This window comes from Erigeron canadensis, chromosome 4 (assembly GCF_010389155.1).
Source record: "Erigeron canadensis isolate Cc75 chromosome 4, C_canadensis_v1, whole genome shotgun sequence".
Lineage (NCBI taxonomy): Eukaryota > Viridiplantae > Streptophyta > Magnoliopsida > Asterales > Asteraceae > Erigeron > Erigeron canadensis.
This window is the reverse complement of record NC_057764.1, coordinates 1269328-1294789: the sequence shown is the minus strand read 5'-3', so window position 1 is coordinate 1294789 and position 25462 is coordinate 1269328. Positions and strand designations below refer to the sequence as shown.

The 25462-nt window shown below is 34.7% G+C and overlaps 2 protein-coding genes across 2 annotated transcripts; one reads left to right on the top strand and one right to left on the bottom strand.

The window, feature by feature from the left end:
- Nucleotides 1-382: 382 nt before the first annotated feature.
- Nucleotides 383-11656, top strand: LOC122595331 (protein SIEVE ELEMENT OCCLUSION B-like). The gene is made up of 7 exons (XM_043767674.1): nt 383-556; nt 9187-9291; nt 9377-9792; nt 9873-9982; nt 10081-10223; nt 10469-10966; nt 11051-11656. The coding sequence occupies exons 1-7, from the start codon at nt 383-385 to the stop codon at nt 11654-11656; spliced, it is 2052 nt and encodes a 683-aa protein (XP_043623609.1).
- Nucleotides 11657-14730: 3074 nt separating this feature from the next.
- On the bottom strand, nt 14731-16789 carry LOC122595330. The gene is made up of 2 exons (XM_043767673.1): nt 16219-16789; nt 14731-16109 (listed from the first exon to the last, which is right to left on the bottom strand). Exons 1-2 carry the CDS (start codon nt 16787-16789, stop codon nt 14851-14853), a joined length of 1830 nt encoding a protein of 609 aa, XP_043623608.1. The 3' UTR covers nt 14731-14850.
- Between the last annotated feature and the right edge of the window lie 8673 nt (nt 16790-25462).

The window sequence follows — 25462 nt, the reverse complement described above, 5'->3', positions numbered from 1 at the left end:
TCCCCGCTTTCTACCCGCTTTAAATGAACATCTTGTGTCACTGTGTCAGTATGGTTATCACATCATATGGCAACCGCTTTCAAGAGCCCTAACTAGTTATGTTAAGAAAACTGAAAATATCATAAGTAACGCATCTATTACTTCGCAATTCTTATGCTATATTGTTTTAAGGAAAAGGATAATAATAAAAATGAAAATAGTAATAATGAAGTTGTTCTGAAAATCCAAAGGAGAGCTTAGGTTAAGTTAATTGTAGTTTACAAGCAAGGTACAAGATTCATTGCCACTTTATTCTAATTATATACGTTATGTCAGATTTAATTCTTCATTAATCACAACTCAAAAGCTAGCCTATTGTTGCAACAACTTTCCATTTTCATCAATGACTCACCATCCTAGTGTTGACCTGCTTACACTCTCTTTGGCTGATGACAGTACAATGATGAAACATATACTTGCTACTCATGCTCCTGATGGCATCTTTTTCTACGTCACGCCACTTCTTCAAATCATCGAGGACATCATGCACAGGGCCAATCCCAATGCCAGCAATCAAGTACGTTAATCGCTTCACTACTTAATTTATTTATTGGTTTGAATACTGAATTTTGATTTGTGGTTTATGTTGGGTTATATAACTATTAATCACAACAAATCACAAATCACGCAACGGAAGACAAGATCTATGCAGTTTAATTAATTAACCAAAGTATAGTAGATGTACCTTATAATGGAGAGATTAAAACAAGAACAAGGTTCAAATTAACCTCTCTACGATTGCACACTCAATGTTGGAACGTATGTATGCTAATACTTGATCACGAACAACTCTTTGTTTAAACCCGAATACCTAGCTAACCCGAAAACCCTTTTCCTAGCTAAGAGAACCGAAAATCAAAACCCTTTGTGGGTTGGTTTTCAGCGGAGAGAAGGAGAGAGAAGAGAGGAGAGAAAAAACCCTTTGGATTTTAATTGTATACAAAACAACTAAACATAGGTTTGTATTTATAGGCTTAGGAAACTTAATGGCCAAGTCTTAGGGTTTTGGGAACCCTATTTCGACCGTCCCCCCCCCCCCTAGAACATTCTAGAGGGGTTTCCTAATTGTTTCCTAATTCCAACTCTTCTCCGTTAAGTCCGTTAGTTAAGAACCGTTAACTTTTAACTCTTTTAACGAACCTCCGTTAGTTTTTCGTGATCAAATTAATTAATAAATTACATTTAATATATTAATCAATTTATAGTTACATTCACGTTGAGGTATGACCCCGTAGGCTTAAATACTTTTCGGACATACGTTCATTTTACGTGATCATATTCTAACAGCTCTCACTTGAGCTCGTAACGAATGAAGGTAATAACATTGGTAAGCGTCTAGCAACACGCCAATGCTCCTGAAAACATTTAAGTACTGTTTAAATGGTTAAAGCATTTATCATCCCTTTGTTCAGATACCTTTGCTAAATATGAATGTGGATCGAGATCATTTCATAATTTAACGATTATGTTTCTCATTCTATAACTAATTAATGATTACCAAATATAATCGAGAACAATCTAGATTTTATTGGGCACAGCCATGCAAACATCTTTAATTAGTCCTAATGAGGGCGCCAAACGGTATCATACTTCAATTTCAAATTGAAGGAACAAATCATATATTGACTACACGTGTCAGTCATCATATTTCACGACGCTTTCTGAAAATAGCCCTTCATGTACCCCCTTATTCAGGTGAGTTAGAACTATATCTAATAAGTGTGATTCATATATACTGACCTACTTGTATCTCAAATCAAAGGATCAATAAAAGTAACCATTTGCGAATTTCACTTAATGACGATGATCCATAAAGCGATAATTCGTTAGTGGGGTAGTCCGATTTGCATCCGCTATGGATATCATGTGAGTTTGGTGGGATCCATCCATTACATATTCCAAGAATATAACCAATCACTCACATTTGTCTTCGTTTAATTATATTCCCATATAATTAATCGACAATGGACAATTTAGAATATTTAATAATATATAAAATATTAAATAAAATATTCAAGGATTAAACATGCAAATATAGGACACAATTTAATATTGAATGAAATCAAACATATCAAGTACTTTATTTCATTATAGAAAATATAAATTGTTTAACATCCCTTATCCAAATACTGAAACAACAGATTTACATGAAATAACTAGCTAATTTAAGTCCTATGCTATCGGCATGCCTTTCAAGCTTGGGCCTAGACAAAGCTTTTGTGAAAGGATCAGCTAAGTTAAAATCTGTGTGAACTTTGAGTAATAATGTCTGGCACCTTTCTGAAATCCGGGTTCGTTGGCAATGATTAATGCACCAGTATTATCACAGTACATATCATTGGGTAAGTCACTTGAGGGGATCACGTCAAGCCCGCTAGTGAACTTCCTTATCCAGACTGCTTCCCTTGCGGCTTCTAAGGCGGCAATGTACTCAGACTCTGTTGTAGACACGACAACTGTGGTTTTTAGCTCATAGCATTCCACCGTGCCTTCATTTAAACAATGAAGACGTATCCCGACTGATATTTTGAATCACATTTATCAGTCTAAAATCCAACATCACAGTATCTATTCACTTTGAATTCTGGATCAGGATTTCTTCCATACACCAAGAATAACTCTTTAGTAGCACACATGTACTTAAGAATATTCTTTACAGCAATTCAATGATCCTATCCAGGATTTTGCTGATAGTGGCTAACTATATTTTGCACGAACGCAATATCAGGTCTAGTGCATCTTATCGCATACATAAAAGATCCCACAGCCAAAACATAAGGGATTTTTCGCATACGCTCCACCTCATTAGGTGTACAAAGCATTGTTCTTGCTAGATAAGTTAAGTCCTTGCATGAGTGTAAACCCACACTTAGAATGCTTCAAGATCAATATAAGCACTTTGACTTAATCTAAACAACCGCTTTGATCTATCTCAGTAGATCTTGATTCCAAGAATAAATGCTGCTTCACCTAAATCTTTCATGGCAAAACACTTTCCAAGATGGGATTTAACATCTTGCAACATTGGAATGTGTTTTCTTATGATTAATATGTCATCGACATATAAGACAAGGAAAGTAACATTACTCCCACTAGCTTTACGATATACACATGGCTCATCGGGATTTTGAACAAAATCAAACTTTTTGATCTCTTCATCAAACCTTTTATTCCAACTTCTTGATGCTTGCTTTAGTCCATAAATGGATCTCTGGAGCTTGCATACTTTGTTGGGATGTTTCGGATCAATAAAACCTTCCGGTTGATCCATATAGACTTCTTCATCCAAGTAACCATTTAAGAAAGCAGTCTTAACATCCATTTGCCATATCTCAAAGTCATAGTACGCAGCTATGGCTAAGAGAATCCTAATAGCTCTAATGTCCGCGACTGGAGAAAAGGTTTCATCATAATCAACACCGAAACATTGAGTATAACCTTTTGCCACGAGACGAGCTTTATAGGTGTGTACATTTCCATCCATGTTAGTCTTCTTCTTGAAGATCCACTTACACCCAACAATTTGAGCATTTTGTGGAAGATCAACCAAGCTCCAGACTTGATTGTCTTTCATGGATTTCATTTCCACCTTTGTAGCTTCAAGCCATTTGTCAGATTCCGGATCTGATAATGCAGCTTTGAAATTCGGAGGCTCATCGAGATCTCCAACAACGTCTTCTTCTACCATCAGACATAGTCTTTCTGTAGGACGTCTAGTCCTTTCGGACCTACGAAGTGGAATCGCTTCATTATCATCGACTTGAGGTTCATCACTTTGAACATTTCCCCCCCCCCCCAAGTTGATGATTGCTAGTATCTTCAGAAGGTGACACATCTTCCTCTTGAGTCTCATCAAGTTCTACAACCCTCCCACTGTTCTCTTGAACTAACTTCTTTTCAAAGAACTCAGCATATCGAGCAACATGAACAGTGTTTTTGGCGGGATCATAGAAGTCGTAACCCATCGTTTCCTGAGGGTATCCGACAAAGATGCACTTAGTAGTCCTGGGTTCAAGTTTGTCAGGCGTATCGCACTTCACAAGTGCCTCACATCCCCAGACTCTTAAGTAAGACAAATTAGGGACATCACCATGCCATAATTCGTACGGTGTCTTGTCAACCTTCTTGGTTGGAACCATATTGAGAATGTGTACAGCAGTCTCTAGAGCATAATCCCAAAACAAAAATGGGAGAGTTATACGGGTCATCATTGATCTCACCATGTCTAGCAAGGTTCGATTTCTCATTTCAGACACTCCATTATGCTGAGGAGTGTATGGAGGAGTAAGCTGTTGGACAATTCCACATGCTTTAAGATAATCCTTAAACTCTTGGCTTAAGTATTCACCACCTCGATCCAAACGAAGAATCTTGATGGTTTTACCGAGTTGATTTTCAACTTCATTTTTAAACTCTTTGAATGTTTCAAAGACTTCATGTTTATGTTTAAGCAAGTAAACATAACCATAACGACTGAAATCATCCGTAGAATAATGAAGTAGTTAGCATATTTCCTTGACACATGCCTAAAAGGGCTACATACATCGATATGTATTAGTCCAAGTAGTTCCTTAGCTCTCTCCGGTTTTATGCGGAAAGGGTATTCTCGTTATATTACCGAAAATACAAGATATGCATTTGTCAAATGATTCATCATTTGATTGTAAGATCCCTTCACGTTGAAGTTTTCAATGCTTTTCTTGCTAACGGTAATTTGAAAGACACGCATTTATCAAACGATTCATCATTTGATTTGTAAGATCTCTTCACATTCAAGACTTTTAATGCGTTTCTTGCTAATTATAATGTCGAAGACACGCATTTATCAAATGATTCATCATTTGATTTGTAAGATATCTTCACATTGAAGTCTTTAAATGCGTTTCTTGACAAAAAATAAACAAGATGACCATGTCAAAGATAGAATCCAAGTTAACTTGACTCTTTTGCTATTGAATTATCATTTGAATCTCATCAACACTTATAATTCAGTTAAGAAGATACTTGAAGAACTGGTTAAACCAACTTGCTTCTTCTTCTTGTTCAACTCAGCTAGATACTTAAGAAAATTCCTCTTCCAGTGTCTCATTATAGCATAGTGATGACAAGCCTGGTCTTTAGCCGTATGTTCCTTTTTCTAAAGGGTCTTTTAAGGTTTCGAGACTAAACACTTTGTTTCCTCTTACCTAAGTTCTTGCCTTTAGCTTTATGGTTGTTTTGCTTTCTAAACCATTCCCCCCTTGATCATAAGAACTTGAGGTATCTCAGATTTCTTGAAAGGTTTTCTTCATACTCAATCAACTTGATATGAAGTCCAACTATGCAAATCTGCAATTATCTCTTATACCAATAAGAATTGACAGAAGATACGCATAGTTTAATCCTTTCCATAATGCTCAAAGTGACTCTTCATCTTGAGTACATGAGCATTTTCCAGTTTCCCATACTCGTGTTCAAGTTATGGAGTGACTCAATTAGCTAAAGTAATTCAACTCCAACTTGATTTCCGTATATAGACTTGAGTTATTTGATCATATCACACGGATTTTGCAATCCGAATTGCATTTTGAAGCTCAGGAGACATGCTTCTAGCATCAAATAAGCAACCTCAATATGTCTATTGTACCGAGTATTTTATGCTTCAAAGCAGTGGCATTCGCATTAGGAATAGCGGTATCTGAGTTTCAATGACATCGGTTTTCTTTTCAACTCTTAGAACAATTCTCTATTGACAAAAACAGTCATTGAAATTGGTTTCAGAAAGTTTTCTCTTTCTAGCATCGACCTAAAAGCCGATTGGTGTATGTTTTGTGAAGGATTTGTTGCCTTTTACAAAACAGATTCAAGTTCAATTATCGGTATTTTCGATAATAAATCCTTAAGAAATTAATTACCCAATGTTTATTAAATAAACAATTAATTTCATTAAGGCTAGGATCCAATTGACATGCAACCATTTCATCAGTTGATCTGCTAGAAATGATTACACTCAAAAGGTAAGTGACGATCAGTAATTGCATTACAAGTGCAATTCCTAGAAAGTATGGGACCTACGTAAGACACTCGATTCATCAAGTGATCTTTTGTAGTCATGTTTTGTCCCATCTTTTGCCACGGGTCAAGGTCTCACCGCTTAACTCGCTTTAAGTCGTCCAACTAAGAACGTGCAAAATTGACCACCACTGTGTACCAGTGAATGGGTTTTGTCATGCAATCGTCATTTCACCACTGTGTACCAGTGAGTAAAATAACGACCTCATGTGTCCTTGACAAATTGGATGGCAATGACTTAAGTTTATTGGGTCATACAATTTATGTGATCAAAAAGTTATGTTTAGAAGATTCATGCATATCTTCTAAACATAATATTTAATAAAATCATTTGTATAGTCTTAGCAACACAAGAGAGCTCGGTAGCTCCATTTGAACGCACAAAGAAGCACAAGGGCAAAGGTATGCGATGAACGCGATTTAAAAACCCGCCCTTTTAGAAGGCTAGCGCACTCCGGCTTATACCTCTCTTAGAGTTTGTTCAAATGGGTGAGCCGGCTTATTTCGATATTGCTTAGTCAAGTTTATATTTTCTCAAAACAATTTTACATCACAATTTATATCTCAATAAATATGCAAAATTATAAAATATAACTATTAAGCATGCAACGAGTTATGGTAGGCCACCTAAACATGTCACTATGTTTTATTCATGTCTAATCCGGCTCTCCCTTCAAAGAAGAGGACCACATACATCAAGTTGTCTTGATTGCGTAAGCCTTAAACATGTACACCACAAACAATTATCATATAATCACATAGTTAGCTTTCTGGAAATTCCAGTAGCTTCACGACCTGTTTAGACCTGTTTCTGGTCCAATTCAGATTTCGACCAGAACTACAAAGTTTTAGCCCTACGTGTTGAGAATCTACAGTTCAAAGAACGAACTCTAACTCATTACGGATTAAAAGATATGAATTTTTTAGTAAACTATCACAAAACAGAAAGTTTATACGAAAAATTCACATTGGCACACAATTAATTATACAATTATCTAGCATAATTAACCCTAATGATCAAGATTTCATATCAATATATCTAAGTAAGAATCATGAATGATTTACATGAAAAATTCATGATTTTTACTTCTTTTTAACAATTAAAATTAAAGGTACAACACATAATTACATACAACTTATCACATAAACATGTAATTTAATCAAAACTTGGATTAGGAACCCTAAAAAAAACTTTTTTTTTTAATTTATTTTCTGGAATATCTCGAACCATATATATATATATTAAATAAAACTTTTTTCATATTTAAATAATATAATTATATTACAAAATCAATTCAAATATATACATATATATATATAGCTGAAAAATTCAATAATCAAGAACCCTAACCCCTTTCAAGTTTTGATCTTTTGGTAATCAAAATTCATACATAGTAGGCTCATGATACCACTGTTGGGTTATATAACTATTTATCACAACAAATCACAAAGCACGCAACGGAAGACAAGATCTATGCAGTTTAATTAATTAACTAAAGTATAGTAGATGTACCTTATAATGGAGAGACTAGATTTTAGACCCGTGTCCAACACTGGACACGAGACTTACGATATTATTAATATTAGATATTTATACATTAAAGTAATAAAAACTTATAATTTCAAAGTTGTAGATATACATAAAAACTAACTATTCAGTTCAAAGGTAAAGAATGTTATAAAATAAAAAACAAAATAATATTCTCTTAATGTAGCTTCTAGTAAAAAAGATCTTCCGACAACACCATCGAAGGCTGATCAAGCAATAGTTGGTGCTATAAATTACACTAATATTCCAAATAAATGAACAGTTGTATAAAGGTGGTTGTTTCAGTTTTAGTAGTTGAACTTTTCCCCTTGAATAAGATAATGAATATGATAAAATTTTTAAGTTAAAGAATACTCTGTTTTTATCTAATAATTATATCTACAACTTGTACCTTTTGATATACGAATTTTGTTAGTTAAAGAATACTCTGTTTTTATCTAATAATTCTATCTACAACTTGTACCTTTTGATATACGAATTTTGTTGTCATATAAAGAATTTTTTATTTTGTACTCAGGAGACGTCGGTAAAGTTACATCACGTAGATTTGAGTCATCGAAGTAATAGTACATGGTTTTGAAAATTTCAAATTATGTATTCATTGTATTCTTTTAAAATGGTTGTATAGAGTTCAGTAGAATTTGGAATTTATTTTGTATTCATTGCGTCGTTATATATGAAGCATGTAAGAGTAAATTGTAGTTTTAGGAGGATACTAACTGATCGATATAAGCAATCTTTTTTATATATTGAACAAACTATAATTGTAGTTATCCAATATGATAGTTATCTTTGGTCGACTACTATGTGTAAATATATATATATATTTATTTATTTGTATTATATAATATAATAAAAAGTCAAGAAAAGTCAAAATTAAAAACTTAAAGAAATCGAGAGATGTGATTGGTTAATAAATTATTAAAGTCACTGTGTTTTAGTATAATAAAAGATTAAAACAAGAACAAGGTTTAAATTAACCTCTCTACGATTGCACACTCAACGTTGGAACGTATGTATGCTAGTACTTGATCACGAACAACTCTTTGTTTAAACCCGAATACCTAACTAACCCGAAAACCCTTTTTCCTAGCTAAGAGAACCGAAAATCAAAACCCTTTGTGGGTAGGTTTTCGGCGAAGAGAGGGAGGGAGAAGAGAGGAGAGAAAACACCCTTTGGATTTTAATTATATACAAAACAACTAAACATAGGTTTGTAGGCTTAGGAAACTTAATGGCCAAGTCTTAGGGTTTTGGGAACCCTATTTCGACCGTCCCCCCCCCCCCTTAGAACATTCTAGAGGGGTTTTCTAATTGTTTCCTAATTTCAACTCTTCTCCGTTAAGTCCGTCAGTTAAGTACCGTTAACTTTTAACTCTTTTAACGAACCTCCGTTAGTTTTTTGTGATCAAATTAATTAATAAATTACATTTAATATATTAATCAATTTATAGTTACATTCACGTTGAGGTGTGACCCCGTAGGCTTAAATACTTTTCGGACATAATTTCATTTTACGTGATCATATTCTAACAGTTTATATACAGGGTCACCAAGTGGAATTGGATGTGATTGTGGAGGATGGTATTTCTAACGACGTCGATGCAACGCTTGAAGTTTTGGCACTTACAATCAACAAGGTTTCGTGTAAGGTACGTAGTTAGCTCGCGTCAAGTATATTTTTACGAGATCAACATTCATGGTTATAACTTTTAACATCTTAAAAACATCTTGCAGATTTCTTGTAACTGTGTCGGAGACCAGCATGAAACCACCACAGGGATTCTTAACATGCTTTCCAGATATAAGTGGGATGCCAAAGCTGTCATTACTTTGGCAGCTTTTGCCGTGAACTATGCCGAGTTTTGGTTGGTGGCTCAGCATTACACTGCAAACCCATTCGCCGAATCAGTTTTGCTCCTCAAGCAACTGCCTAGTGTACTAGAGCATGGTGAGGCTCTCAAACCACACTTTAAAGCAATCTCCACGCTCGTCAGGACTATGCTTGACCTGACTCGCTGCATTATTGGATTTGAAGAACGCCCGGATCAGTATATGAGCACCAATGAAATTCCTACTGCGGTTTATTGGATCATCCGGAGCATTGTGGCATGTGCATCCACACTCATGAACCTCATTGGAATGGGACATAAGTATTATTAGTTTCCCAGCTTGTTTCTTTATGCATTCTTATGTCGGATTTTATGCATATAACAAAGTTAATTCAACCCAGGCGTAACTCGATGACTGGTGAAGCTTGGGAGTTATCAAGTTTGGCCCATAAGATCAGCAATATTAAGGATCGCCTCTGGCAACAGTTTGATCTTTACAATCACCATATTAGTAAGATCAACAATGTTAAATTTGTATATTATCATGTCACATAATTAGAAATTATATAAATCCATCACTGGCTCACAATTTCTGAAACTGATAATCAGATGAGAAGAAGCACATTGAAGCATACCAAACGATTCTCCGCATCATGGATACTCCACATCTTGATAATGTGATGCCTCTCAGGCATCTGATTAGCTTGAAGGATGATCTCCTACCGTTGTACAAGAACACTACAAAAAAAAGGGTCAGTGTTTAATAAGCTATCTTCATGATTTATTATAATATTTTTTTTTTATAAGGAACAACATTTCATTACTAACCTAACGAAGGAAATAAGAGTACAGGGGGATCTAAATAATAGTTCTCATACATCAGCATCAGCAAATCGGCGAGATGATAGAGGCCAAAGGAAATCAAACAAAAATATTGACATACTAATCATGATTATTTTCTCATTATTAAAATAACTGTTCGTGTACGTGTATTTAGGTTAAAATAGACATATTAAAAAAGAAGACCGTGTTGCTGCTCATCTCCGACCTTCAGCTACCCGTAGAAGAGCTATCAGTTCTTGACCAGAAGTACAGGGAGGCAAGGCATAACCCGACAAGGGCTGAGAGCCAGTTTGAGATCGTGTGGCTCGCTATGGTACCCAATTCTAAGACAACAGAGTCGAAAGACGGAGAACAAATCAAATTTGAGGCATTACGAAACATGATGCCATGGTATTGTGTGGCTAATCCCTCATCAATTGAACCAGCAGGGATCAAGTATATCAAGGAGGTGTGGCACTTTAAAAACAAACCGTTGCTAGTGGTAATGGATCCTCAAGGGAGGATCGTGAACACTAATGCATTTAATATGATGTGGATTTGGGGATTCCAGGCTTTTCCTTTCACTAGCCAGAGGGAAGAATCCCTCTGGCAAGAGGAAACTTGGAGGATGGAGTTGCTAACCGATTCCATTGAACCTATGATTTTCAATTGGGTACATTACACTCTCATATAACGTAATTGAGTTCAATTTCTTCTATTATTTTATGGAGTAATACATATTTTTTGGCTCTTGCAGATTTCTAAAGAAAGGTACATTTGTTTGTACGGAGGAGAGGACATTAAGTGGATACGGAAGTTCACGCACACCATAAAAGATGTGGCTCATGCTGCCAGGATCCCACTCGAGTTGTTGTATGTTGGCAAGAGCAACCCGAGAGAGAAAGTGCAAAAGAACAATGATATAATCCGGGATGAGAAGCTAAGTTACGTGCTACCAGAGGTGACTCATATATGGTACTTTTGGGTTCGACTCGAGAGCATGTTACACTCTAAATTGCAATTTGCCAAGTCTTTTGACGAGGACCCAATCTTGAAAGAGATCGATGTGATGCTTACTTATGACAGCAATGATCAGGGCTGGGCTGTCATATGTCATGGCTCAAGTGGCTGGATGCGAAGAGTTAACGGTGACACACTTTTAACAAGCTTGACCAATTACAAAGAGTGGCGGGATGATGCAAAAGAGAAAGGTTTTCTACCAGCTTTAAATGATCATCTTGAGGCATATCGGCCACCACTTTGGTGTAGCCATTTGATCTTGCCGGGAACCACTGGGAATCCACGGCGGGCCAAATCTTTTAGAGGCCTAAAACATTTTTTTAAGCGAATCATTTCCAATTAAATTCCATTACATAATGTTAACAAGTGATTCATGCATGGAAGTTGAATACATATTTTAAAGGATGTGTAATAGTATTTGTGTAAATTTGGTGTGTAAGACTAATGAATAATCAAATGGATAAATTATTCACCAATGACCAAAACTTTATGGTGTGTATCGACCTTTAAGCGTGTTTATTGTGTTTATATAACTTGTTAAACTGACGTATGATCTAACCAACCTGGTATAACAAGTGATGTTGGATACACACTATAGCATTTAACGTATACTTTGAGCATTATAAACATCTGGCCTATAGTGCCGGCTCAAGCATTTTAGAGGCCTCAAGCGAAAATTAATTTTAGGGGTCTAGTTTTACCTAATTACTATAGAAAGCACCTGCATTACTGCCCTTCATTGTGCTTTGAGATCTCATCAACTAGTAAAAAACAAAGATGTAGATGTTCATCCCATGAAAATATAACTATGAAAGGAAAAAAAGATAATACAAGGGAAGCAGAGCATATGTGGCATATTCATTTATACAAAATTCTAGAAGCTACACAAGAATTTGGGGGCCTTGTATATATGGTGGCCTAAAGCAATCGTTTAACCCTCTATAATAATTGGGTTGGCACTGTTGGATAGACCCTATTGATAGGTTTTAGCCATCACAAACAATCTTAAAACTTTTAAGGGAGCATACAACCTAAAACATGATCTATATATTTACAATCGAATCTATAACTATGAACACAAAATAAGAACCCTAATATACCAGTAAATAATCAAAAGTTACTAAAGAAGAAAATACGATTACATACCTTTTAGTTGTTATAGTAGAATTATCTTTCTGGATCTCTAGGAGGTAAGCACCACAATCGTCGTGCCTTTAATGGAATCACACCCAACAACTCAAAAGAGTAAAAAGATAACTAAATGTAGATGAATTATAAAAGAGTTGTTTCAAGAGGAGAAAAAAGAAAGAGAATACCCAAGCTAAGAATGAGCAAAAAAATGAATCCCTAAGGCCCTATTTATTCTATTTCACCCATGGTTCTCCTTTATCAATTCTACTTATTTTGAGCCTTAAAAATAACCCAAAAAATTATGCTGCTATCAATTATAGTATTAGCTCGGACACCTAATCTAACAACTATGTCATGTGATTAGATGTATTTCTAGGCGTTTTACCAAAGGTATAAGAGTTTAACCAGCTAATGTATCACTCATTCATATTCACATAACATTATTTATCAGTTTTAATAAGTTATAATTTAGGGGTGAACATAGGTTTATTTAGTTCCGTTATTAAATAAAATCAAATTCGAACCGATCCGTTCGGTTTTAAGAAAACCAAAACTTTTAGATCCAATTTGTATGTTTTCTGATTCGATTTGTGTTAATTTTCGGTTTTGTTTTATTTTTATTTATTTATTTGTGATTTGTTTTTTGACAGAATTAGTTTATTACGTTATAAATTTAACCTATAACTGTTAACGAAAAAATCGAAAAGCGTTGATTTCATCTCCTTGATTTGAATCAAAGTTTTTTGATTTGAAGGTCTAATTATTATCTTTTTCATCTCCTTAGGATGCCTTCTCCTCTCCCATTTTTTCATCTTATCCTTTTGTGTAATCCCAATTTTCACATTCCCCTCTCCCCAATATGCCCCTCCCCCTCCCAAAAAAAACCTAAATTTGTTTGCCAACAAGAAATGAGAGAGAAGGCCATAAAGCACACTCCGTGCACCCTTATAATTCGGTAACATCAATTTCATTTTTTCAGCTGAATTTATTTTATTATTAATCTATATATCTAAGATATTATTATTTCAACACAGCTGAATTTCAATTATGCGCAAAACTGCAAATGCTTCTTAATTTTTGATATTTCAGTTCATATTTGATGATTAAGTGGGAAATTCTGATTGTTTGATGATTGAAAGCTGAATTCAGTTACGATATGTTTAGAATAGTGTGTGAATTAAGCTGAAATTGCTATATTACATACAAGGAACTGATTAGGGGTGATTAATAGCTGTTTGGCTGAATTATGTTAGAAATTTTGACTGCACATAAGTTGTTTGAGGAAATTCCTAAATGAAAGTGTGTTTGGCCATGATATTGTTTGGCTTGGTAGCTTTCTTAATTAGTTGATTATCTATTAGCTCGGTCTTCATGCTTGTTACTCGATAGTTTTACTAATTTTCTGTTTTGCTTGTTGATCTATTGCCGGTCATAGTGTTATATCTTTGATCGTTTACTTGTATTTAGTTTGGAATTTGTTGGACTTGTCTATATAAAAAACCTAAGCCTAGTTTGCTCGGTGTTCATAGTCTTGTTTAGTATAACTTTTAGCTCGATGTCAAGTCTGGAGTTGGCTTAGCGTTACGCACTTGGTTTTAAAATGCGATAAGCGCACAAAAGCGATAGTGTCCATTTCGGAAGCGCCAAGCGCAAAAGCGGTGAGCTTTTCGTACTTGAGGCGCACAATTATGAAACAAATTTATAAATTATTTATATAGTATTTATAACATATAAAATAGCAAAACAACATCAGTAAGATACTAGTTTAAGTCCGGCTTTGATCAAATTTGGTGTTTGAAAAGAAACTCTCAAAAGATTGTTGCTCTCGTTGAGGAAAACAGAAGGAGAGATCAATCTTGTTGAGAAAGAAAAGGCAAGAAAAAGAAAATTACTTATTTCTAAAAAAACTCCCCTTGTGTACAAAAAGCTCATGCTTTTTAGCGCCTTTTGGCGCTTAAGCTCACCAAAAAAAGCCCAAAAAAGCGCTCGCTTTTTGTACACCCTGCGCCTTGAGTACTAAAAAGCTCTAAGGCTTGCGCCTAGCTCTTAAGGCGCGCTTTTTAAAACCATACTTACGCAGTGCCTTGATATTGCTTATTCAGTTAGTGGCCCGGTATTACTCAGTGGCTTGGTATTGGATACTTAACCATATTAGCTTGGTCTTTTAGTAATTTTGAGTGGTCTTCGAAACTTAGGTATCTAGGTCGGTCTTTTAGTTCGGTCTTTAGCTCAGTCCTACCTAGTTAGGCTCGGAATATGATTGTGGAGGCTAGAACTCACAAACAATGTCTAAAGGTACATTCATAGTATTGCTTACATTATTAAGAAAGATAAAAGTACAATATATAATGATGCTACATATTTGATACTCCATAAAATTTTAAACCAAATATTAAGACCTGTACATTATCTGGTCTTGGGTCTTGCAACTTTTTTTGGATAAAAAGTTACAACTCTTTGAGGTTGAGGCTTCATCTTAGGCTCACGTTTTTCTTCAAGATTCTCAAACATTTCCACAAGTTCTTCCTTCAGATGATCTGTAATAGAAGGGTCACAATAATTATGGATAGCAAAATTACACTGCAAACACTTGAATATGATTTTGGATTGCAATTCAAGGCTGCATTTAGAGCAATTGCCATCACTTTTAGTTCCCGCAACAAATGACAAAGAATGCTCGTGATCTTCAATCTGATGTACACCGTCAAACTTCATATTTATAAACCTATAAACGATCTCCTCCTGGGAAGAATTCACATCTTGTTCAGACTGAAGTATTAACGGGGAACAAGCAGAATGTACTGAGAAGACACATTGTGAACAATGGTAGAACCATTTATCGGGATTAAGTTCCTCCTCACAAACTTCACAGAAGTATTCACCCCTATGGTTCTCAATTGGGGAATAACTTAGCTTAAAGAAGTGTTTGTCACACTTATTCCTAATTGTCTTTGGCAAACGCAAAGCACATAACAAATCCAATGAGAAATCACAACCTGGAACTCCACACTTATAAAAGATATCGCCTCTATCAATGATGTTACGACAAGCACGACAGGCATGATGTTTCTCTACTAACATCTTAGGAGACCATGATGAAACAACTATTCTTAAAAGTTTGTGTCGTGGATGGGCTTCGTGTATTATATAGTAAGGTGCGAGCGCACAGTTAACATCAACGTAGTATCTACATGTGTCACAACCATATGCAAACCCATTGCAAGGCAAACCACAAATCTTGCAGAAAAACATAGAATCACTCTGCCTAAGAACAAGTGTATGCGGGTGGATGTGTGGATCCACTTGCACTTCAGTACGTAGCCGAGCACACCATTCATGAAGAACAAAGTTAGAACACTCATTTTCTTGTGAGCACCTGTAAAATGGTGTCGTCGTGATTGGCCTGACACATACATTGCATAATACTTTAACCCTGTTCATTGGATTATGAAGAGACGTTAACTTCACATCTGAAATTAGCAATTCTAGTGGATGCTTATGGCTGAAATGTTGGAGGGGGCTATTTTGATTTTTAGCTTGATCAAAATAGCGAGAAGTCTTCCATTCAGGAATATGACTTGGTAATATGTTGTAAGCTTCATCAGGGAGTGGAAAGTTACACGGAGCATGATAATCAGAAGAACTATTTTCTGGGGGTACATAATCTGATACAAAAAAAAGGTATCTTCATATGTTATTTGATAGGTAAATTATAAAGAAAGGGAACCAAGTATATATAATCATATCAATATGTTATATATACATTTGAATGTATACCTGATAATAGTTGTCGATCTTGTGTTGCACAATCTAGGTGGACGTAGAACATGCATTTGCTGCATTTGTAAAGCCAAAATTCGTTATTTATTTCTCTTTCACAAATCCTGCATTCATAACCATGTGGTTGATCTGATGAAGGATAAGAAAGAGTGAGCATGTGAGAACCATGAGATTTAACTAATAACTTGATTGGATGGGACAAACAATCCGAGTTGATTGAAAAGTTGAAACAAGTGGTGCAGTTATAGAAGTCTCCTTCATGTTCTGATCCGCAAGCGGAACATCTACATAAAGCAGTGTTCGCTAGATCAGATACTAATGGGTGTGGATGGCCAGGGTGATGGATCGTCTTTTGCTCTACAATTGTAGCACAACGTAGATCGATTACATAGTTGCATGTAGAACAATGATAACACAGGCCATCTTCATGATCTGTGAAACAATCATCACACCGCCAATTAGTTGTCACTTTTTTTAGAAAAAGAGTATGACTCGGATGGGCAGAGAATTGTAAAGCTGTTGATAAATCTGCACATAATTTGTGAAGCGAGTAGTTGCATGACATGCTACACTTGTAGAAGTAACGATGGTACCAATCGATTTCTAGGCCACACCTATTACATACACAGTTAAACTTCTGTTTTTCAATCAAGTCATAGTCATCAAAATCATCATCGTCTTCATTATAGTTTTGATACATTAGTTGCAAATCTTCAAGAATGAGTGGGTGCTCGTGTTGAATCTCTTCAGCCAAAACCTCCTTAAACTCCATTTTGAATCTTCACCTATTCACTTTTGTGACCCTGCAACAAAACAACATTTATATACCAATATAACTAAAACATGATTAAAAGCCTATTAACATGACACATGACACAACCTTTGATAACCGCATGTCCATTTTAGGGTAAACTTATGATTCTTAATTTTTTAAATAATAATACATTTATCATAAAATTTAGAGGAGATGATTTTTGATATGAAATGTACAAGTATGTTGACTACAACTTTTATGGCCTAATTTAATTTTTATCTAAACTTTAATATATACCATGTTATCAAAACCATATCTTTGTGGAATTTAATAGACGTATGAGATAAGATATTTCATTTAGTTAAATTATTAAATGACGGTGGTTTAAGGTGGCGGCGTTGAGTGACGTAGGGTGATGTAGTTTGATGTAGATGTGGTAGTAAAGATATCGTAGAAGATTAGGGTTTGGGCCTAATTTACTTTATTAAGGGTTTAATGTATAAATTAATTCATTAATTGTAAATTAAATAATTTGTTTAGAGTCTTTCTTAAAAAAGGATTCATTATGGGAAATTGGGTCGTTTCCAATATCCTTTTTTATAAACTAATTTCAAATGGAGGAGGGGGTCAAAAATTCTATAATGTAATAAAGAAGTATCTATATCTATACTCTTTATTAAAGAAAATATCCCCCATGTTAAAAGTTACATGAGGAAATGTCTAAAATGTCATCCCATGTAATATTTTCACCTACAACCCTTTAAAATATTTTTACATACACTATTATTTTAACATTAATAATTAAATTACACTATCAATCCTTTATTTTCTAAAATATTTCCATTAACCTTTTAAATCAATTATTTTTATATGAATTATCTACGGCACTCGACGTCGCATCCATCACCAACACTCGCCTCCACCACCACACCATCGCCGTCACGACCACCGCCGTATCACACGGGTACAATGCTAGTAGATAACAATATAAATACAAAACACTAAAAATTAACTCGCACAATACACGGCCTAGTGGGTTTCTTTTGTTATCGGTTAAGGATGACAACAACTAGTTTCGCTGATCATCGATGAAAGACCACGATTAGTAGCGGTCTAATAAATAAAATGTTCTTAGAAAATTTAAACAAGACTCATGTCATCTCTTTTATATATAATTAGACAGTTATCCGTGTAGTGCAACAACGGTGATAGCAATGATGGTGGATGGTGGCATAAGTGACGGTGGTTGTTATTAATGTTAAAGTAATATATACTATCAAATAAAACAAACCATCTATTTTTTTTCTTAAAGTTTCTACCTTTAAAAAGGTAAAAATACCCTTCTTCTTTATTCACTAATGAAATAATTTGCAGTATAGATCTTCCACCACTTAAAATAACTACTCTATCCGTCCCAATTTAAATGTCCAAGTTAGACTGTCCAAGTCAATCTTTTGTAACTTTTACCGTTAATATTATTAATTGTGTTTTATAATACTTGACGAAAGTTATATCATTATAAAATATATCTAAAACTTAATCGATTTATATATATTACATTATATATTACGTAACACAAATAGATATCTAGACGGTCAAAGTTAGACATAAAAGACCGAAAATGTCAAACTATGACATTTAAATTGGGACGGATGGAGTACAATACTACCTTTAATCAACTACTTTTACATTCACCACAATCTTCGCCTCCATCACTGTCCTCACTGCCGTACCCGTTGCCGCCCCCACCACCGTCACCACCACCACCTCCGCCATTACTACCCTACCACCGCCGCATTGTGTGGACTTAAGTCTAGTTTATATAAATAAGAGTAGTGTAGTTATTTTTAGAGTCTAGATATAAATGTTGTAAATAATTTCATTAAAAGTATTATATGTATATTAGATGAAAATATTTAATTTAGTGAATACAAAATAAGAATAATTTATCTATTTTAAAGCTGAAAGTTGAAAAAGAAGATGGGTAATTATATTAGACTTACGCTCACATAATACGACGGTGATGGTGATAATGGCGACATTGTGTTGTGTTTGCGAGAGTGGTGGCGGCAACTGTGGCCGATATAAAAGTGTTTATATTTAAAACATGTGCCACAATATCATAATAAAATATATTACATGAAACAGTGTATTGCATACAAATATTAAAACTAGTTAGACTAATAAATTAAATAAAACCATGTTAAATTTGGAAATCGCAACTAGTTTGGTATGAAATGAAGTGTTTGGATCCAAATAAAAGAAAAGTTTGTGTACCTTTGATGATCGATGGGGGTTGTATCTTAAGATGTATTTGCATGTGATGTTAAGCATTTATATAATGAGTGAAAACGTGACTTATCTTGATATATACTTGGTCGAGTAGTCAAGCGAAGAATCATTGAACATCCTTTAATTTATACTCAAGGAAAGAATGATGTTTTCCATTTCTATTTACATCACTTTACTTTAAGGTGCATCCGTTTTAATTTATGAAAACATTTGATAAATACTTTGGATCAATAAAAAAAATAAGAGAAATAATTCAATGTAACTATATTTCTAAATACTACCATCAAAAGATTGATGTCGACAAGGATATTATACATTTATAGGGCATCCAAATTTTCCAAACATATTTAAATGTATGATCCGACGTAATGTTGCATTCTTTAAGTCTAACAACTAGTATATAAACAAACTTTAATTTAATTGTCACAATAAAATATATTTTGATAGTCATACAACTTGTGTGATAGAATGATTCACGTTAATTGGTTATAGGATACTCTCAATTACTCGATCCTTGCAACTATCTGTGTATTTGATCATACATTAAGTGAATATGGAATGTATATATTAGTATTTGCAATTGTATTCTTCAGCTATATATATGGACGAAGCTGAGAATTTTGATAGAACAAAAGTCTATAAGAAAAATAAGTAAATGTGTAAGGCATACATTTACTTTAGGTATATACTAGCATTGTACTTGCGCGATGCGGCGCCAGTTTGATGGTGACGACGATTGGCGGTGGTGACGGTGGCCGTGGTGGTGTTGTTCATGGTGGGTGCAACTCTATAAGTAATTTTTGTAAATGTAATTGATGTAAAGTGATAGTAGATATAATTTAAAATATAAAGGATTAATGATGTAAATTAATTTATAAATGGTAAAATAGTAATTTTCATTTAACACTTTTACGAGAGAAAGTGATAATTTTTATAAGATAGTATATATAATAGCGTAACTGTAAGTTTTTATATGTAAGTTTTTATAGGAAAAACCGTAAAAGGGTTGTATGCTTTTTGGACAAGTTTGGCCAGAATCTAATAATGCAATAGATGAAGTTTCATGTTGAAATGATTATTCTATTATCATATTTACATCAAGCTACAACACTTAATACTATCACCTATAATCATTGTCATCACCAATCCATCACATCAGATCTCCGTTTTCATCATCGTCGTTTTTATACAGATATTTTTCTAGTATATACACTACAAATATTCTCAAAATTATCCACAATTTTAGACAACATGAAAAAAATTTTAATTTGTTCACGTTTTTATATGTGTAAAAATATGTTGAACAGAAATTGTGTAGAAATTTATTCATACTAAAAATTATAATATTTTACAAACCTATATTTTTTAGTGTGGACTTTCATATTTTATTTGTAACACAATATTTGTTCACACTAACTAAAAATGTAACGTGGACAAATGGGGTGTGACAAATTAAATGTTAAGTGTGAACTTTTAGAATAATTTTTAACGTGGCTAAATTTTTACACACTTCCAGTTCAACATAATTTTATACACATAAAAACATGACAAATATTTTAACTTGTTATAAATGTAAATAACTATTACTATCTATTTAAAATGTTTTGGTGTGAACAGTAATTTAACAAAGATTACATGTTAATATAATTATTAGGTATAGCAAAGTTAAAACAGGAATATTAATGATTGGAGTGGCAAGGTCTCACTTCTTTGATGTTGGAAATCTAGATTCAACTCCACCTTCTTCTTTCGATTTTATCAATGGGTTTTATTTTTACATCACATTCCTATTTAATGTTTTTTTAGGGGAGTTTTATTCTTACAACATAATTTTGTCATCTACAATAAAGATACAGACTTTCTTGTATATGGTATAATTCCATAATATAGATATTGTTGTAGATTGCTAAATTGTTTTGTAGAAATATCATTTTTTTTTTCTTTTATCTTGCCAAGCAGAATAAAATAATCAAGGTAAGCATTGATATATTTCTAGAATTTCTATACTTTTCCTATTTGAGTTTCAAATTGAAAGTTTATTTATTATATATGCTTTCATAATGTTTCATTGATGGTTAAACACGAATTTTTTTAACGGTGAGTTAACTTTTAGTATTCGAGACACCATAATAACAACACGATATTTGAGATAGAATCCAACCATTAAACACGCTGGTAGGCTAACGGTTACTATAGGTTATTTTGGATTGCACAATCTATTTCAACTTTTAATTATGATACATATTAATGAAACAACTTTTTGGACTTATATAATCCATTTCAACTTTCAATGTATGAAACAACTTTCAATTTATGATTCATTTATAATATCTATCTTAAGTAAAACAGGGGTGATTATGTAAAATTCAGGGGGAGTTTATGTAAAATTCAGGGGTTTATGTATGCTTATTAAATTCAAAAGTTTAATATGTAACTTTTTTTAATGTGACAGTATCTAAGCTTAGGTAAAGTCTGCAGTACGGATCATTTTCCCTTCATTTATTAGTATAGTATTATTTTGTAAGAGTTTTTTAAAAGGTCTATCCAAATTATTTTTTTTAGTCTATTTATATTATCAAGGCCAACGGCGTTAGGTTTTTAATTTATTAGTATATTAATTTACAAATATATTATTAATATCTTTCAAATAAGAAAACAGTTAATGTTTGTCATCTTGGCCAATGGCCGGGTATAACACTAGTTAACTATAATGATATAATATATTGCGACTTCCAAAAACCATATCCATTATATATTGTATGTGCCAAAAGGAAGATACACCTAATATATTACACTCAAGTAGCATGTTTCAAGAATATACGAGTAATTTATTAGAAGCTACATGGAAGTATGAATTCTTAAAAAGAAAGTCTATATATTATCTCCTAGTCTCCTACTAGTGCCACGATTAGCATAAAAAAAAAAATTAATCACGCAACATTAGGAGATACACAGGCATTAATGAGCTTTTGAGATGAGGGCTAGGCTTTGACTCTATAAAAAATCAACACGAAGTTTTAGGTTTTTTTTTTTTTTTTTTTAAAGTAACTTTTATTCATTCAACTAAAACAAACACACACATATTGTGTTGGCAACCATAATTACAAGGCCTTATTACCTACATAATATTAAACGTATTCCAATCTTCTAAGCTAACTGTACATTTCTTCATACTATTCCTTAACCAAAAGTAACTAGTAGCCTTGATCTCTTGAAACACCTTTTCGACTCTTATTGTCTCGTCATTGAACCTTCTACGGTTTCTTGCTCGCCATAAACACCAGCACGTCACATAGAGAATGCCTTTAAAGATCTTCTTATGTTTTTTCCCAAGACCCAAGTGCTCCTCCAAACCAAAAATGTCTTTGATGGAGAAAAAGAAGAGGGGTCTCACCTTGCACCAAATGCTTATTCTGTACCAGATGGAGGTAGCTAAATCGCATGAGCATAAGATATGTTCAAGAGTTTCTTCCACAGCTTCGCAGAGTAAGCATCCCACACTGCCAAACTCTACATTCCTATTCTTGAGTGCTACCATAGTTGGGAGTCTATCCATTGAAGCTCTCCACATGAATATGTTGCAATCTCTCGTCGTCCATTTCGGCCATTCAAAAATAAAACGATCACTAAAATCAATCTCACTTCTTATGAATTCTTTGACACTCTGAACCGAAAAGATCATATTCTTTCCTCCCCTCCATATCCATCTATCAGAAGCATCTTTCAGTTCAAACCCATCCAGCAAGTCTGTAAGATTTTGTTTTTCTACCAATTCCTCCACCGAAGCCGGATCCTTAGACCATTGAAACTTCACACGAGGACTGCCACTTTCCACACAGCATCGGTCTTTGACCCAACATTTTTTGTCCCTCTCGAGTTTGAAAAGTAATGGAAACCTTTCTTTCAATGTTACATTGCACGCCCACACATCAATCCAGAACCTGATCGTCGCCACGTCCCCGACTTCACCTTTGAAACATTGGTTCAGACCCACCCCATGCACTTTGACTTTACTAATTTCATTGACAATTGATTTCCATGTTCCTGTAACAGCCCTGTTTATAGGAAACGGTTCCCAACATCTCTTGGTGTTATGTATTGCATCAATTACTTTCCTCCATAAAGCCTTGTCTTCATTACGATATCTCCATAGCCATTTAGAGAGCATCGCCGTATTAGAATCTCCTAGCTTACACAATCCGAGACCACCCAATTTGACAGGAGAGGCCATTCTATCCCAAGCCACCCAGTGGATTTTCTTTGTCTCCCCCGATCCACCCCAAATGAATCTTTTAATAATGCTTTCTAAGTCATTTATCACTTTCCCAGGGACTTTAAACAGAGAAAAGTAATAAATAGAGAGGCTTTCCAACACCGATTTCGCTAAAACAAGTCTCCCAGCTAAAGATAACACATTCGACTTCCAAGTAGCTAACCTTGCTTCGAAAATATCATATAAAAAACTCCACCTCCCAATTTTATTCATATTGCCACCTATCCTTAGGCCCAAATGGTCAACAGGGAATGACCCATTTTTACAGTTAATACTACATGCCACCCTTTTTACCTCCCTTTCTTCCACCCCCACTCCAAAAAGCCATGACTTATTATAGTTGATTTTTAAGCCCGAGCACAAGTAAAAGCCTCTTAAAATACGAGTTACTTTCTTTATATTAGCTTCAGACCACTCGCCTAAAAATGTGGTGTCATCTGCATAGAACAGGTGTGAGATAATAGGGCCTTGGTTAGGAAGTTTAATACCTGTAATAGCACCGTCGTTGCACGCCTTTTGCATAGCAGCCGCTAAGCCTTCCATAACGATAAGGAATAAGAATGGTGACAATGGGTCACCTTGCCGCATACCCTTTTTGCACTGAAACTCAAATGTAGGGGAGCCATTTATCAAGACCGTTGTACGGGAAGAAGACAAGATACCATATATCCATCTTTGCCACTGGGCCGGGAAACCCATACGATCCATAATATCCATAAGAAACCCCCAGTTAACGTTATCATATGCCTTGTTGAAATCAACCTTCAAGAAAAAAACTTTTTTCTTTTCCTTCTTAATCCAAGAGACCATCTCAATCAGAATTAGTGGCCCGTCCAGAATAAGCCTATCACTAAGGAAGGCAGTTTGAGAGTCCGAAATCAAAGACTTAAGAACTTTTTTTAACCGGCAGCCAGGACCTTCGAGATAACTTTGTTGATAATCCCAACCAGAGTTATAGGTTGGTAGTCATTGAGGCTAACCGGGTCTTTCACCTTAGGTACCAAGGTGATAAAGGACGATCCGCAGCCTCTGTTAATAGTACCTGAGTCAAAAAAATTATTGAGAACCCCCACAAAGTCTGCTTCCAATCTACCCCAAAACCTTTTGACAAAACGAAAATTAAAACCGTCGGGACCTGGGGCCTTGTCATCCCCACATGCAAACACAGCCTCCTTAATCTCGCGACTAGAGAATCTAGAGAATAACTCTTCTGCATCTTTATCATTAATCTTTGAGCCCAGATCACATTCCAGTTTGGGCCTGTCAGTCCAATCCTCTTTAAACTTGTCACGAAAGAACACAAAGACCTGTTTCTTGATCTCAGACGACTTTGTAACCCAATTTCCATTCACCATCATTCCTGGAATGCCATTTTGCCTCCTCCTGTTGTTGATCAGGCCATGAAAGAACTTGGAGTTTTCATTACCCTCCACCGCCCACTTACATCTCGAGCGTTGCTTGAGGTCACTCACTTTGTTCTTTTCAAAAGTCGTAATAGAATTGAGACACTCTAATCTTGTCCAATTTTCTTCCTCGGTCAGTTCCTCCTCTTCCATTTTACAATTAAGTTCTTCCAATTCTAACTTACACAACTCTACTTCTTCATCTTCCTTTTTCTTTATTTCGTTTCTCCAAGTACGCAAGCAGTCGCGAATCCATCTGAATTTCAACATTAGGACAGTATCTGGTGGTCCCACACCATTAAACGTATCAAGAGCTTTATGAACCGTCTCATCAAAATCCCTCCTATTCAACCAAGAGTTAAAAAACCTAAAGGGTTTTGGACCGAAATTCCTATCAACCAAGGTAAGCAGGATGGGGTTGTAGTTCGATTTAAATCTAGGCAACGATCTAAAACACGCCCCGGGCCACAAGTCGACTACCTCTCTTCCCACCAGTAATCTGTCGATTTACTCAAC